At 41.2% G+C, this 16,726-nt stretch overlaps 1 protein-coding gene across 1 annotated transcript in view; it reads left to right on the forward strand.

Annotated features, from left to right (window-relative positions):
• Window positions 1-21: 21 nt before the first annotated feature.
• Copa (coat protein complex I subunit alpha) overlaps window positions 22-16,726 on the forward strand; it is a 40,028-nt gene continuing 23,323 nt past the window's right edge. The window contains exons 1-7 of the mRNA XM_021165853.3: window positions 22-166; window positions 4,968-5,081; window positions 6,308-6,381; window positions 8,174-8,254; window positions 8,395-8,471; window positions 9,469-9,578; window positions 15,276-15,385. Coding sequence (XP_021021512.1) covers window positions 127-166; window positions 4,968-5,081; window positions 6,308-6,381; window positions 8,174-8,254; window positions 8,395-8,471; window positions 9,469-9,578; window positions 15,276-15,385 — 606 coding nt within the window. The 5' untranslated portion in view covers window positions 22-126. The remainder of the gene's footprint in view (window positions 167-4,967; window positions 5,082-6,307; window positions 6,382-8,173; window positions 8,255-8,394; window positions 8,472-9,468; window positions 9,579-15,275; window positions 15,386-16,726) is intronic.

Below are 16,726 nucleotides of genomic sequence, written 5' to 3' on the forward strand. Positions count from 1 at the left end.
CCGGAAGTCCTTGTCCGAGGAACTTCCGGGAGCCGCGACCCGGGGGTAGCTGACGTGGAAGCCTTGGGAGTGCCACCGGGAGCGGCGGGGCCCGCTAACCTGACCTGGGAGCCCGAGGCCTGAAGGATGCTAACCAAATTCGAGACGAAGAGCGCACGGGTCAAAGGTAGTGGAGAAGAAACGGGGAACAGCGGAGGTTGGGTGTTGGGGGTGGTGGTGCTGTCACCAAGGAAGAGAGAATGGCAGGACTCGCTGACCGCGTCGAGCCTCCTGGAAGAACCCGGAGGAATAACCGAGGGAACGGCTTAGGGTTAGTGGAGTCTGCAGTCCGCGCTGCTTCGTATGTCCTGGGACATCTCGTGTCCTGGTTCCTTTCTGCGTGGTAGGAGAGTTTAACCTTAGGCCCGCTCCCTACTCCTTCCAGCCACCTCCTCTGGGTGTGTGTGTGTGTGTGTGTGTGTGTGTGTGTGTGCCAGCCCTTTCTGTTCTTAAGACTTGGATGCTTTCTGATGACCAGGTTGTATGGAGTATTTCTGGGGTTTGAGTCTCCGCTTCTGTCACGGGCTACTCCAGTAGCCCGTCTGCACCATTTCGATGTCCAGAGCTTCCGCTGGACTTATTTTCTTTCTTTCTTTATTTTTGGTTTATTTGGAGTGAGAGGATGGAGGCCCACTGCCCCATCAGGTCCCAAGCCTAGGTAAGATTGTCCGGTGAAATACAAGATGCTTTGTGTTAGATTTGAATACCAGGTAAACAGCTAAATTTTTGGTCATAAGTCTTGAAAGACAAAGGCCTGAGATCACACTCTTTGAAAATGTCGATATTAGAAAAATTAAGTCTATGGAAATCTGATAAAAATATATATCTGGACTACTTCATGATATGTGTTATAGTGAAGTGGTTTAGAATTTGTTTATTGGAGTCAATCAGACTGGCTTAGGAATTCTGAAATATCTACTAACAAGCTGCCTTAGGTGGCTTGCTTACTATCTCTAAATCTCTATATTCTTATCTTTAAAAATAAGGATAGTTAACACTTCCTTATAAAGAGAATTAAAATGAGAAAGTATATTAACTGTGTTTATAATAGTGCCCGGCCAGACTTAGTAATTCAGAAACTGGAGGTCCTTTAATGTGAGGCTATATTCTGGGCAGTTTCTAAGTGTCATGAGAAATTTGATTATAAAGGGTGCCAGTAAGAATTCTTAGTACCACCAGGGTTACATAGAGAGACCTTATCTCAAAATGGCAAAAAAAAAAAAGAAGAAGAGAAAAGAATTATCACTTCTGGTGCCAGTCATGGTGGCTTTAATTGCAACACTCAGGAGCCAGATGCAGGTGGATCTCTGTGAGTTAGAGGCCAGCCTGGTCAACGTATCGAGCCGCAGGCCAATCAAAGCTACACTGAGACACACTGAGATCCTATTCTAAAAAAAAAAAAGGTTTTAGGGCTGCAGAGTTGGCCCAGTTAACAAGATTTGCTGTTCGTTCAGAGGACATGAGTTTGGTTCCCCATTCAGCAGCTCACATCCACCTGTAATTCCAGCTCCAGGTGACCTGACCCCTCTTCTGGGCTCTGTGGGTACCTGAACTCACCTGTGCATGTACTTAATAAAAAGAACAAACACAAACGAGTCTCTGGTATTTGAGTAGTTGAAATGAGCTTCATTTTCTATGAGCTCTTTTCAGATTTCTTCTTGCGCACTAGAAAAGCGTTAGGGAAATCAGTATTTGAGAGTTCATTAAGAGCGCTGAATCAGTTAAGAGGGCATACTGTCCGCACAAAGTTTTGTTCTCATCACTCATGACATGTGGTTCACAACTGCGCTCCACGGGACGGTGTTAAGAGTCTACTGTAAAAATAAAAGAAACATCACGCAAAATAGTGCCTTCATTCACTTGCTATGAGAGTATATTCATATAATGTTTTTACAACTAAGGACTAGCTACCAGGGTTGGATGTGGTGACTCACTCCTGTAATCCCAGCACATGGGAGACTAAGGCAAGATGGTTGCTACAAGTTTGAGACCAGCCTAGACAACAAAGTGAGGCCATGTTGTGAAAAGCCCAAACATTCCTGGTGTGGTGGCACAGAGGCAGGCAGATGTCTGAGTTTGAGACCAGCCTGCACTAAACAGCTAGGACTACACAGAGAAACCTTAGCTCTGAAAAAACTTGAAAAAAAATTTACCAAAACATTAAATGTACATGTTCTAAGCCAGTAAGGGCTCAGTGGGTAAAGGTGCCTGTCACCAAGGCTTGATTCCCCATGACCACACGATGGAATGAGAAAGCTGCTTTTCATACATGTGTGCCATTGCATTTACACACAAACATATATAGACCCTCACAAGTAGATGTAACAGAGAATTTCCAGTGTACATGTTCTGTCTTGTAACCATTCATTTCTCAAGTCTTTAGCCTAAAGCAATTGGCCAAGATTATCTATAGAAGTATCTTCAATAGACCTTTTTATTTGTAGGTTTGGTTTGGTGGGTTAGTTTGTTTGTTTTCCGAGACAGGATTTCTCTATGTAGCCCTGGCTTGCCCAAAACTTACTGTGTAGATCAGGCTGCCCTTGTACTCAGAGATCTGCCTACCTTTGCCTCCCAAGGAAATAAAGGTATGTGTTACCACCACCTGCATTCAGTAGATCTTTTATATAGTCAGGAACTAAAAGTAAAATTTAATGTTTTCTAAGAGTAAGGGTTTTGTTGTTGGTGGTGGTGGTTGTATTGTTTTGTTTTTTAAAGACAGTGTCTCACTAAATAGCCCACCTGGGCCTCAAACTCAGTGTTTCTGTTTCAACCTCCCAGATGTAGCATTACAGGTGTGTGTGTGTGTGTGTGTGTGTGTGTGTGTGCGCGCGCGTGCTAGTGATCATACGCAGAGCTAGACAAGCCAGTCTTCTTCCACTGAAGTAAATGTCCATCTCCAAAACAGCCTAAAATGTGATAGACTAGTGAGGTGACTCAGTGGTTAGTGCTTACCACCAAGCCTAATGCCCCGAGCTCAGTCTCTAGGGCCCATATCATATGGTAGGAGGAGGAAATTAACACCTGCAAGTTGTCCGCAGACCTGCACATATGCACTATGGCTCATGTGTGCCCATGTGAAAACTCACCGTGCACACATAGTAAATAAGTGTCATTAAAATTTTTAAGTGTAGTGTCGTTGTTCCTTACAGCTATAAAAAAGAATGAGTTTCTGTTAAATGAAGTGTAAAAAAGGTTTATGTCATATATTTAAGTGAGAAAGGGGTATAATTCCATGTTCACAAAATGTATATGTATCTGAACTAAAAACCTGAAGGGCACACTTCAGACTGTTAACAGTCCTTTCTTGTAGTGTTTCCTTTTGTCATCCTGATGGAGTAACAAGGACTAGATTTGTTTTCCTGCCTTAAATTGCTAAACATCTAAACAAAATTACAATGGTTTCAGACATTGTTCGGTAAAGAGTACTGGGAATTATTTTTTGAGGGAAGGAATATAAACAGGACAGATCCTATGTTTGTTTACGTTAGTGCTTAGAGAGAAACGCCAGGCTGCAGTGAAGGACGAGGGAGGGAGGAACCCTGTGGTCCAGCCGAGGAGCAGAGCTCAGCATTTGAGGCAACAAAGATGTTAAAGTATGCTTGGAAAAGCCCAGAAAAGGGAGTGCGCCAGAGGTCTGTATGGATTCCCTTGAGCCTTTGTCAGAGTATTGATAGGTACATGCATACATGAAAAATATCCAAAATTTAGGAAGAAAAAAAACATCAAAAGGTAGTTGTGGGCCTGGAGAGATGGCTCAGTGGTTAAGAACACTTGCTGTTTTGCAGAGGGCCCAGGTTCAGTTCTCAGCATCCACATGGTAGCTCATAACCGTTGGTAACTCCACTTCCAAAGGATCTGACCCTCTCTTCTGTCTCCTGCAAACACCAGGCATGCATGTGGTACACATGGACACATCCAGGCAAAATACCATACGCATAAAAATTACATTTAAAAACTTAAGAGGTAGTTATGGTAATTGTACATACCTAAAATCCTAGGACTGGGAGACTAAGGTGGCAAGATTATGATTCTGAGGCCAGCCTAGACAGAAGAGTGAGGTCTGTCTTTTCTTAGAAAGAAAAATTAATAATTGAGGGCTAGAGAGATGGCTTAGTGGTTAAGAGCACTTGTGGCTCTTCCAGAGGACCCAAATTGAGTTTCCAGAAGTCATGCCATGTGGTTCTCAACCACCTGTAACTCCAGTTCCAGGGTACTCAACACCTCTGGCCTTCATAGATACCTGCACTCATATGTACATACCTGTACATAAGCACAAATCTGCACATAGTTAAAAACATAATTAAAAAAATCTTAATAGTAATTTTTAAATAAAAAGAGAAAGCAACTTTTCTTGGAGTTCACATAAGGCTAGAAATAGTCTCTGCTTCTATAAGAACAGCAGATTTCTTGATAGTATTGAGCATCCTATAGACCCTCTGGTGGGTCTTCCCTTAGCAGTGGTTCCAAGTTAGACCTAGACTGTACTGGTAGCTGTAGACCCCCAGTTACAAAACCAAGTTAGATCTGTTGATTCCAACTAAGTTGCACCTCAGAACAAAGCCTAACAATATTTAACAAAATACCTAACAAAAAAAATACTGTATTTGGTATCCAATAAAAAGGCAGTTATCAGCCAGGTGGTGATGCTGTGCACCTTTAATCTCAGTACTCAGGGAGGCAGAGGCAGGTGGATCTCTGTGAGTTCAAGGGCAGTATGGTCTACAGAGCAAATTCCAAGACAGCCAGGGCTACACAGAGATGCATCTTTAAAAATTAGGGGAAAAGTTATCAGGTATATTGAAGGGATAGATAGATAGCCTCTGGTTAAATCTAGTTGTTCCTTTTTTTTTTTTTTTCATACATGACAAAAGAAGATATCAGGGACCTTACCTCATTGTATACCTTTCTGCTTTTTTCCCCTTCCCCAGGCCTTAGTTTTCATCCTAAAAGACCCTGGATCCTGACCAGTTTACACAATGGGGTCATCCAGTTATGGGACTATCGGATGTGCACCCTAATTGACAAATTTGATGAACATGATGGTAAGTCAATTTCTAGGGAAAAATTAAAAGAGATGGCTCAGTAGTGAAAAGTGCTAGCTGTTCTTTTCAGAAGACTTGAATACACTTCCCTGAACTCAAATATCTCTATCAATCCAAAGCTCATAATCACTTGGAACTATAGCTCATGGCACGTGATACTCTCTTTTGGCCTCCACTGACACTTAAACACATGTGCACATGTACATATACAAAATAAAAGCGAATTTTTTAAAGGGCAAATATTTATCACCCCCCCCCATAAGAATCCTAGTTTGATAAGAATTTCCCCTAAAAGTAAAGAATGTGGAAGTAAAAGGGGATAGAAACAGACAAAAACTACAAATAAGAGTTTTACTAGGGCCAAGTGTTGGTGGCACACACCTTTAATTCCAGCACTCAGGAGGCAGAGGCAGGCACATCTCTTTGAGTTTGAGGCCAGCCTGGTCTACATGGTAAGTTCCAGGACAGCCAGGGCTACACAGAGAAATCTTGTCTCAAAAAAAAAAAAAAGGAGGAGGAGGAGAAAAAGAAGAAGAGGAGGAAAAAGAAGGAGGAGGAGAGGGAGAAAAATAATATTAGTGCATCTGTGAGCAAAAATATTTGGAAGGCTGTGGTGCAAGGCCATTTTTGCTAGCTAGGAGTGAGGTCTCTGAAACCAAAGAGAGCACACAGCTCTTCTTGAAGTTGAAGGTGTTTATGCCTGAGATGAAACTGAATTCTACTTGGGCAAGAGGTGTGCATATGTGTATAAAGCAAAAATAGTGCAGTGACTCCTGGAGGCAAACCAAACAGGACCAGAGTGACCCAGGGAAAGTAACTCTGGCCAGAGAAACAGAGGCATGGTTTGTGCCACGTTCTGAAGCAACCTTCCTGCGAAGGCCAATGGACAGAGAATTTGTCCAATGGGTGATGCTGTACCCAACCCGGGTTTAAACTAAAGAAAATTAAATAGATGAAGTGGATTTGTGCTTTTGTTTAAAAGAAAAAGAACCGTAGTAGGAACTGGTGAGGTGGCTCAGAATAAAGCAGTGCTGTCAAGTCTGAATACCTCAGTTCCATCCCCAGGACCCACGTGGTAGATGGCGAGAACTGACTGCAGCTTGTCTCCTGACCTGCACATGTGCACCCAATCACGTGTTCACAAATAAATCATTTTTTAAAATGCCTTTGACAAAGACGTTAGAGGATAACTTTCCTTACTGGACATTGCCTGTCTCCTTCCCTAGGTCCAGTGCGTGGCATTGACTTCCATAAGCAGCAGCCACTGTTCGTCTCTGGAGGCGATGACTATAAGATTAAGGTACAGGGGATCTGTCGTGGCTGGGAGTAATAACTAGGAGAATGTGGTGGTAAGGTTTGAGAATTACGGAAAGAACTGAAAGACAGGAGAATTCATGTGTACAAACTTCGACTTGTAACATTATCCAGAGCACTTACCCAGCAAGTGCTTACTGAACACTTATTGTATCCCAGAAGCTTACTGTGTGGGTATTGAAAGATGGATACAAAGTGACTTCTGCTCTCAAAGAGACTTTAACACAGGGATAAATGTACACTCACATAATATGTGTAGTTTGGTGACTGATATAATAATAAATACTCAAAGAACAGTCCAGGTACAGAGATGGACGTGGCATAGCTGGGTGTGTTTGAGAATCTCCAGTTGGTATTGGATGAGTTGGGAAGGTCTAGAGAGATAGATACCCATAAGAAAATTATCTTATAAATGCGTTGGCAAGTGAGCAGAGCCTGAACTTAGGCAACACCATCTGAGTAAAGAGGAAAGCTTAAGCAAGAGTGGGTACTTGTGAAGACTGCTGGAGGGATAGGGAGAAAAGTGGATGAGACACCATTGCTGTGTTTTCCCCTCAGTGCTGGGGGTTGATCTTAGGGCCCCGTGTGCTCGGCGAGTACTTTACTACTCAGTTACACCCCCAGCCCTAAGAGGATGTCATTAACTTGGAAAGACAAAGCTGGAGTGGGTACAGTTTTCTGGAGTTTGGGGGAATGCATAGTTCCACATTGGCTCTGATGTCCTTGCGCTACCTCAGACTCACTGAAGAGAGATATTTGGGATTTGTCAAAGAGGGAGCTAAGGTCCTAGTGTAGAAGGAAGATGCTGCATAGGGAACAGTTTGAATAACGGGCAAATGATCATCTTAAAAGACAGAGGCGACTTTCCCTTGAGCCCATGCCCACAGGTGGGTGTGTCTTACATTCTGTGACTTCTCTTTGAAAAGTTCTTGGAAGTGTCTTCCTTTCTTCGGAGTACCTCTCTTTCTCTCAACCCTTGTGCTTAAGTCTGCTTTAAGATATCTTTATTGCTGGGCAATGATGGCGCCCGCCTTTAATCCCAGCACTTGGGAGGCAGAGGCAGGCGGATTTCTGAGTTCGAGGCCAGGCTAGTCTTCAGAGTGAGTTCCAGGACAGCCAGGGCTACACAGAGAAACCCTGTCTCGGGGGGTGGGGGGGAGGGGGGGAAGAAAAAAGAAAAAGGGATATCTTTATTAAACACCACCCTAAAGGGGAAAAGAAGCATTGGTATAGGAAAGAGTAATTTTATAGTTTGGAGATAAACCAAGGAAAAGCAAACCTTCTAAGATGCCAAGGAGGAAGGAAATTCGGGAAAGATAAAGAATGAGATCCAGACTAAGAAGAAACCTTTAGATTGCCAAGTTAGGAGCTCGTTAATAATCCTAGTGCCTTACTCTCAGGTGAGATATTAAATAGCATGGAGGCAGTTCTGTGAAGACTCACTGTAATAAAAGTAAAAGGCAGGGCAGCAACATCAGACTTCTAAAAACAGATGAAGGGGCTGAGGGTATAGCTCATTTACGTGGAACACTTATCTAGTGTTCATGAAGTTCGGCAGCATATAAAACTGGGCATGTATACCTGTAATTCTTAGCGCTCAGGACTTGGAGGCGGGAGAATTAGCAATTGAAGGTCATTGTTGGCTATGTAGCAAGTGCAAAGACCACCTGGGCTATGTGAAACCCCTGTCTCAAACAAGCAAACAAAAAGAAACCTGGTAAACCTTTCAGAAGCCCAAGACATCTACATCCTCTTTTGTTGACTCTCTGTCTTTGCAGGTTTGGAATTACAAACTTCGGCGCTGCCTGTTTACATTGCTTGGGCATTTGGATTATATCCGTACAACATTTTTTCATCATGTAAGTAGCTGTTGGCCTAAACAGTGAGACCCTGTCTAAAAAACCAAGGCCTGGGGATGATGGAACACTTGTCAAACATGTACAAGGCTCTGGCCTGACAGCACAAGATTGTTCAGAGTCTTGTCTGAAATGTCTTTCAGGAATATCCTTGGATTCTGAGCGCCTCAGATGATCAGACCATTCGGGTGTGGAACTGGCAGTCTAGAACCTGTGTCTGGTAAACCAAGAGGCAGTAGCCTCAAAAGAGGTTTAATTCTTTCTAGATTTTTATATATAGTCAGCTGCTTTTCAGATCACTCATCTTCCTTCCTTTGTGGGCCATGTCTGCTGATTGATTGCTGATCATCTTTTAGGATCCTTTTCAGTATAATATCATCAATCTGGATTTGTAATATCTTAACAGGGAGAAAGGCATGTAAGTAGGCTTTTAGAATAGAATGTTAAGCTGCTTTTCAGTTCTAGTCCTATAAAACTTGAATTGGGATCTGGGCAGTAGGTCTTCATGTTTGAACTGGTCCTCTAGAATTCACATAAGAGGTAGGGACTGTGTAGAGCCACAGCCTTTAAAGGTATCCTACTAAAGTCTATAAAGTATATTTCTTATAAGAATTATTTCATATTTTTATGTCCTTAATCTGAGAGAATTGTATAATCTCTGTTCCAAGAAATTAATGATATTTGAATTTTAAACATTTAGTGTCAGGAAGAGACTTCCTGGAGCAGGCAAAGATGGCTGGCTCATGGAGAAAGGTGCCATGTAAGCCTGGCACCCTGAGTCTGACCCATGCAAAGGTGGAAGGAGAGAACTGACTGCATGGTTCCCACTGCTGCTGCTCCCCCAATAAGAAAATAATACTAAAAAACACCTTTTGTTTGTTTTATTTTTTAAGACAGGGCTTCTCTGTGTGGCCGTAGCTATCCTGGAGGTCTGTCTGTCTGTAGACCAGGCTGGCCTTGAACTCAGAGATCCCCCTGCTTCTGCTTCCTGGGTTCTGAGATTAAAGGCATGCACCAGCACAGCCTGGACAAAAAAGAAATACATGTTTTTAAAAGAAGCTGTGGCATTGCTTATTGCTAGTTCAAAGTTGTTACCTTGCCTCCACAAAAAATACAATTAGATAAGCATTTATTGACTATGAAGGAAAGGCATTTATTTAACTTAGGGGGGCTATTGATTTCTGCCTTTAATTTAATATGTTTTTTTTTCTTTGCAGTGTGTTAACGGGGCACAACCATTATGTAATGTGTGCTCAGTTCCACCCCTCTGAAGACCTGGTGGTATCAGCTAGCCTGGACCAGACTGTCCGCGTTTGGGATATTTCTGGTGAGCTACCCAAGTTCAGGGGACAATCTGGTCATGTCTGGCGCAAAACTGCAATTGCTTAAAATAGCAAGCATATTTGGCTTAGAACAACAAAAATTAGAATATTCCATTCCTATTTTTGAAGGTGTCAGATCTGCTTTGAAAGTTGTTCATGTTAGTATTTTCTGTGAAAGTGGCTTACTCTAGGAAGCTAATTTGATTTAAATAACTTTTAACTTCTTTCGTTACCTCAGATTTTCATTAAAATATGTACATCTGAGTTATTTGGTTAAGAACCAATCTTTCCATTCAAATATTTTGCAAAATTTATTCCATTCACGTATTTTACAAAAATAAAAAATAAAAATTGAGACTTTGCAGGTAAACAGGATTCATGAACTCTGTTGCCTTATTTATAAATGGAAAAGTCTACCTATTAGATTTTTTTCTATAGTAAGAAACATAGAGTGGGAAGAAGTTACAACTGTTTTTATTCAGAAAACTTTTTTTTTTAATTTTTTTTAAAGATTTATTTATTTATTATATGTAAATACACTGTAGCTGTCCTCAGATACTCCAGAAGAGGGCATTAGATTTCGTTACAGATGGTTGTGAGCCACCATGTGGTTGCTGGAATTTGAACTCGGGACCTTCAGAAGAGCAGTCGGCGCTCTTAACCACTGAGCCATCTAACCAGCCCCAGAAAACTTTTAATAAGCTTTCTAAGACTTTATTATAGACTTTGGATAACTAGGCTAATTCTCCCTGTCATAGTTTACAAATAGTGATTTTGATATAAGGGTTGAAATTTGAATGTCATACAGAGATCTAAAATGGTGCTACACAGAGAACTTAAATACTGAGAGAGATCTGTGGCGTGTGGAGGGGTTTGTGCTGAGATCAGGACTATGCTGAGACTCTAAATGCTGTGCTTCTCTACCCAATTACATTATTTTAAAAAATCACTCACTGAGTCATTTTTATTTGCCACTTCAGAAATCCTTAGAGATTGAGCTCTCTGGAATGTCAGTGGTGATAGACAAGTCAGCATTTCTTTCCCTTCTAGGCCCTTGCCTGCTTCTTTGTGGAAATCAAGAGTTAACTTCCACCATTGTACTGCTATGGTGGTGACTACCCAACTTCCCTGTAACACTGTTGGGCTACGACAGCTTAGTGTTTGCTATTTTTATAAGCCATTAGTGAACAGCAAGTAAAACAATTGAATTCCTGAATACACTATTTGGGATGTGATGACATTATATATTGTAGAAATAAACCAAGGGGATAGGCATGGTCTTGCATGCTATCATCTTAGCACTTGGGCGGTAGAAGCAGGAGGATCAGGAATTCACAGTCGTGCGCGACTTCACAATGAGTTCAAGGCCAGCTTGGGCTACACGAGACTCCGACTCAAAGAACCGAACAAAACCAAACCAAACAAAGAGGAGGGCAGTTAGAGAGTGGAAGCACTGTCCCATGCAGTTTCCAAAAGTCTCAAGTCACAAGACGGTGCTGTAAACAAGATTGTTATGGAGATAGGTTGTTCATTCTCTAGGGCTTTGCCATTGCAGTTTTCCGTCAGACCGACTAGGCTATTTGCAGTACACCCAGATGTGACCAGCCATGCCAACAGGAGGAGCTTGGTACAGGCATCGTGAGCTTGTGCCCTCTCCTCTCTGCCAGTACTGGGGAGGTTAGCATTCACTCTCTCCATAACCTAGCTGTGGCTTTCTGTGGGGTTTCACATGCACACATTCAAGACACCCTCTCTGTCTCGGGAGAGACACCCCTAATGAGGTTGGTTCCCAGCTCCTGCTGTCCCAGCTAATCGGGCAGATCTGTAAAATAGTCTGAGTTCTGTGAAAAAGTTGCAATAGGAAGTACCTTGAGTGACTTTTCTCAGTTTTCCCAGGAATGGTGTACATCTAATTCCTTGGGTTAATTTTATGCCTAAACTGCTGATTGTAGGTTCCAGGGGTTCATCCCCAGAACATTGGATTGAGAAGACCCTTGTCCTGCCCCACGTTAAAGTGACAGTTTGTGCCATCTGCTGCCAGCACAGCATGTTCCTTGTGACCACTAGCTAATGTGATTGGAGAAATAACATTTTTTTTTTAAATCTGTTAATTAAAATAAGAAAGCAATTTGGGCAAGTAAGGTGCCCAGGTTCTCATTTGTGACCATGAAAATGCTCAAGGCAAGAAGTACCCTTCATCATCATTTGCAGAAAGAAAACATGTTTACATCAAAATTAATGGTCTTAGATTAGAGGTGTGAAGGAGAATATGACCTTATGGGGTTTGTGCTGCTCTTGAATGTGTGAATTGCATGGATTGCTATGTGGTACTGCAACTGCTATAAATAGTAGATGGTCCAGGGGGAACGTTGTGCTAACTTGCTACACTAATGTGAATGTTCTTTATTGTTTCTCTGCTGACTCTGTTGACTTTAAATCCTTTAACCAGAGTGGAAGGGGGGATGCTTTGGTATTTAAGTGGAAGTGCTTTGGGGTTCGACTTTTACACTTCTATTGTCCTTTCCTCAAAATTAGCATGTGCTTCAGGATTTCATTTTGTTTTATTTCCAATACATCTGAACACAGGAAGAGAAACCAGCTTTCCTGGTCTCTTAGGGACTGACATTAACATTTTCAAGAAAGTATATTTAAAATAAGGGGATGAATACTCCCAAATTTAGGGGACTGGTGAAGTTCTGATTATTTTGGCTCTCTCTTTTGAAAAGAACACTCTGAGCTAGTGGGTAACACCAAGAGAAAGTAGAGAGGCCTCTTTAAGGCAGAGCCGTCCCTTAACAGTTCTCCCATGTGGATCTGGTCTCTGGAGCTCACTGTACCCTGAATATTCTGTTAGCCTGCCTAAAATCATCTGTTTAAAGGGGAAGAGTTTTTAAAACTAACTGTGGAAGATGGGCTACTGTTTCAGCTTGTGCTTCCAAGTAAACTGTCAGTTAAATTATTTTAATATGCTTACATCTTTGCATGTCAAGCCCATGTAATTCAGGCTCACTCTTTTAAATATCCACTAAAATATATTAATATGCTGCCAAATCCTTTCCTCATCCCTCTCTTTCTTCTGCGTCCCCTGGTCCCTACTGGGAGGCATACATAACTGGTCCATTCTGAGAGTGTGCTCTTCTCCCTCTGGATTTGGGTAGCTGCTGTAGAAATTTTCCATCTGTCGCTCAGTCCTAGTGAGTGCCTTGTCGAAGGCTCAAACACTTTATCTCTAAGTATCTTTTCATTGCCTGTCACTGTTCATCTGTCTCGCCCTTCCCCTTCCTGGATCACTGCAGGCAAGTGCAACAAAGGCTCGGTTCTGCCACACAGCTTTCCTTTAGTGTGTCTGTTGACGCTTATTGGAGGTGAAGTGCCTCCCAGCTGTCTGCTGTTGTATCTCTTTGAACCTGTTTTATACACTTCACTCAATAGATAAAGTTGACAGATCCTATTAAAGGGACAAATGAAATAAGTGTAAGGCATCCTTGTGATCATGTATTTAGGAAGCATGAGGAAAACACTTCCTGTTTTTCATCCGGTTTATGTCTCTATGCCTATGGCTAAGGCATCTCTTAAATTGGGCATAAAGTAATTAAAACTGTTTATGCAGTGCTGCCATTAGGCACTACCCTAGCAGAAGTACAAAATAGTTTACAACACTTGCAAGATGAGTCATTTGAACTTCTTTTCTTTCTCTACACATTTTAGTGTGAAGCTTCTTAGGGTTTATTTTCTTTCTTTCTTTCTTTCTTCCTTCCTTTCAAGATTTATTTATTTATTTATTTTATGTATATGAGTATACTGTAGTTGTACAGATGATAGTGAGCCATCATGTGGTTGCTGGGAATTAAACTCAGGACCTCTGCTCCAGCCTGCTCGCTCTGGTCCAAAGATTTATTTATTTATTATTATATGTAAGTACACAGTAGGCATCTTCAGACACACCAGAAGAGGGCTTCAGATCTCATTATGGATGGTCGTGAGCCACCATGTGGTTGCTGGGATTTGAACTCAGGACCTTTGGAAGAGCAGTCAGTACTCCTAACCACTGAGCCTTCAACCCAGGGTTTATTTTCAATGATATGTTTTATTTAGTCTTTGCTTTAAAATACTGTCTTTTTAGAAAGTTTCAACAAATGTCAGGTATTTTCTTTCCCAAATATTTTAAAAGGTAGGAATTTAGTCTTAATTTTGTTTTATGTAATTTGGTATAGTTCTATATGATTATTACCTATCTTTAAAGGTTATCAGAAACAAATCTGATGATACTGGTATTTGTACTATAATTTTGGTTCTGGTTTTAATACAGTTAGTCAGCTTTCCCCTACCTCTCCCTGCTTTTTAGAGTAGGACTTTTCTCTGTAGGCCAGGCTCAACTTAAAACAGTACTCCTGTTTCTGCCTCCTGAGTATAGACATCGCACGTATGAGCCACCACACCTTAATGCAAGTGGTCAGGCTTCAAAGGTGTGTAGATGGGTCATAAGCATGGGTCGCCACAGAACAGACACTTATCCTGATGTCTTTGTTTCCTATCATTAAAAATTATGGGCTAATAATTCCTCCCAGTGAAAAATAGCTTCTGTAGGTTTTAATGGAAAAATACGTTATGTTCATATCTATAATCAGCATTTTATGCAAAAACATGAAGAATTCTGATGGCTTTAATTATTTGATGTCCTTTTCAGGAGGTAAGTAGGAAGTGTGAGGACCCTTTGCTATATCTTCTCATAGTATTTGTAATAGTTCTTCCAAGCTAGACAGCTGTTTTGTTTGTCATGTCTACTTCAGCCGTGCATCTGAAACTTTCCTGTAAATGGCTTCCAGCTTGGAAAACACTGAAGTGAGATCTTCCCCCAGAGCATTTCTTTATATTTTTTTATTATGAGGATTAGAGGTATGGCTCAGCAGTTAAGAGCACTGACCAATCTTCTGAAGGACCTGGTTTCAATTCCCAGCACCTTTTTGGCAGCTTTCAACCACCTGTAAATCCAGGGGTGTTGTAGCTCTCTTCTGGGTTCTACAGGCACCAAGCGTACATGTGTTATACAGATGTACATGCAGACAAACATCCATACATATCTATTAATAAAATACATTTAAAAATTTTAAGGTAAAAATAAAATAAAAAAAAATAAAATTTTAAGGTGATAGAAAAAGGTATAGATTTTATGAACCTGAATGTGAACATTGAATGATTACCATTTGAGGCCACATTTTGGGAAGATTAAAGAATGGGACGTGGGGCTGCTCTTCCAAAGGTCCAGAGTTCAAATCCCAGCAACCACATGGTGGCTCACAACCATCTGTAACGAGATCTGACTCCCTCTTCTGGAGTGTCTGAAGACAGCTACAGTGTACTTACATATAACAAATAAATAAATCTTTAAAAAAAAAAAAAAAAAAAAAAGAATGGGACGTGTTACTAATCTAAAATAGACAGCTCTTGGAGGTGAGATTTGATGAACTTAGTTGTGTCAGAATTTGGATTGGCCTCCCAATAAGGGATCGTCTAAGTGTTAGGGAAGGAGCTAGTGAGGAATAAGTAGGAGCTTGTGAGTGTGTTTCTTCCTTCCCTCTACTTGTATTTTCCCATTTCATTTTATCTTAGTCTTTCACTGTGCCTTTCTGTGATTCTGCTACTATGCTCTTACTGATAACATTATATTTGCATCTTTCATCCCACTCCTTAACCCTCCAAAGGTCTAAGGAAGAAAAACTTGTCTCCTGGTGCGGTGGAGTCGGATGTGAGAGGAATAACTGGCGTTGATCTGTTTGGAACCACAGATGCCGTGGTGAAGCATGTGCTAGAGGTATTTATCTCTGTCGCTCACTGTGGGTGAGGGTATGCTACCCTCTAGACACAATCTCAGTATGCTGTTGATTTAATTTTCATCTGGAAATGAGTGTGTGATGTGTGTGGGCAGGTGTGCTGCAGCACCCGTGAGGAGTCCAAAGTGACAGTTCTGTGCAATCAATTCTCTCTGTGGGTCAGTTCTGTGGGTCCCAGGATTTGAACTGTGCCTTGAGTAGCAAGCAGTTTATCACTGAGCCATCTCACTGGCCCACATTTATTTTTCAATTCTTTCAGCAAATATTTAAGTGTCAGAGACCATCTGAGATTTGAGGAATAGAATTGTAAGTAAGCCAACAAAGAAAGGAAGATTACATGTCACCTCAGAGAGAGAGTTATAGCATCTTGTAAATCCAGTAGGAAAAAAGCTGGACGTGTGTTCCATTACTGTCATGAAGCAAAGCCACTCTTAGACCTTGTAGAAGGATGGATCCCAAAGAAAATCAGAAGTACCAAGAGCCAGTTATGTGTAAGATGTAAGAAACTTGTTCATGGTGGGAAATAAAAAAACCTAAGAAAAAAAACTAGGTTTTCTAAAATTAAAGTCTTACTATAAAACTACTCACTGAAATGCGAACTGTTTAATCCCACAGATGAAAAAAAAATGAGATTTAGAAAAATTACAGTTCCCCAAAGTCCAGATGTATGCATCGAATCCTGGGCTCCAACTTCAAAACCCACATGTTTTTACAAATACAAAATACCCTTAACACTTCTCACTCAACACTGCCATGTGCATCGTTCTGCCAAAGAAGTGAAGTACGGTCGTGTAAATAGCATAGAGACTGTCGTGAAGTTAGCGTCCTTAACTTTATGGCCTTTAGATTCTTAAAGCTTCATAAGAATTTAATTTAACTAGTTTATTTTTATGTAGAGGAGTATTTTACTTGCATGTGTATCTGTGTACCATGTTACTGTCTGTTTGCCGCCTTCAGAGGCCATAAGAGGGCACCATATCCCTTGGAACTGAAGTTAGAAACAGTTATATCTGGGTGCTTGGAACCCAACCTGGGTCATTTGTAAGAGCAATCAATGCTCCTAATCGATTAGCCATCTCTGTAGCCCCCTTTGGTTTTTTGTGCACATGCCCTTCTACTGAATGACACCCCCAGCCTAAACCTAAGAACCTTTAAAATGTGGATTTTGTCAGCATACATTTTATTAGCTGTCAGAACAATGATGTCATCACTTATAATGCATCCTATGTAAAACACCACTATGTAGTCATGGATAATAACAATAAAGGCAAATAAAATCTTAGGAGGATTTGAAAAATAGCTTTGAACTTGTAGATTTTCCA

Source organism: Mus caroli, unplaced genomic scaffold, assembly GCF_978045245.1.
Source record: "Mus caroli unplaced genomic scaffold, Mus_caroli_1 scaffold_1, whole genome shotgun sequence".
In the NCBI taxonomy this organism is placed as follows: Eukaryota; Metazoa; Chordata; class Mammalia; order Rodentia; family Muridae; genus Mus; species Mus caroli.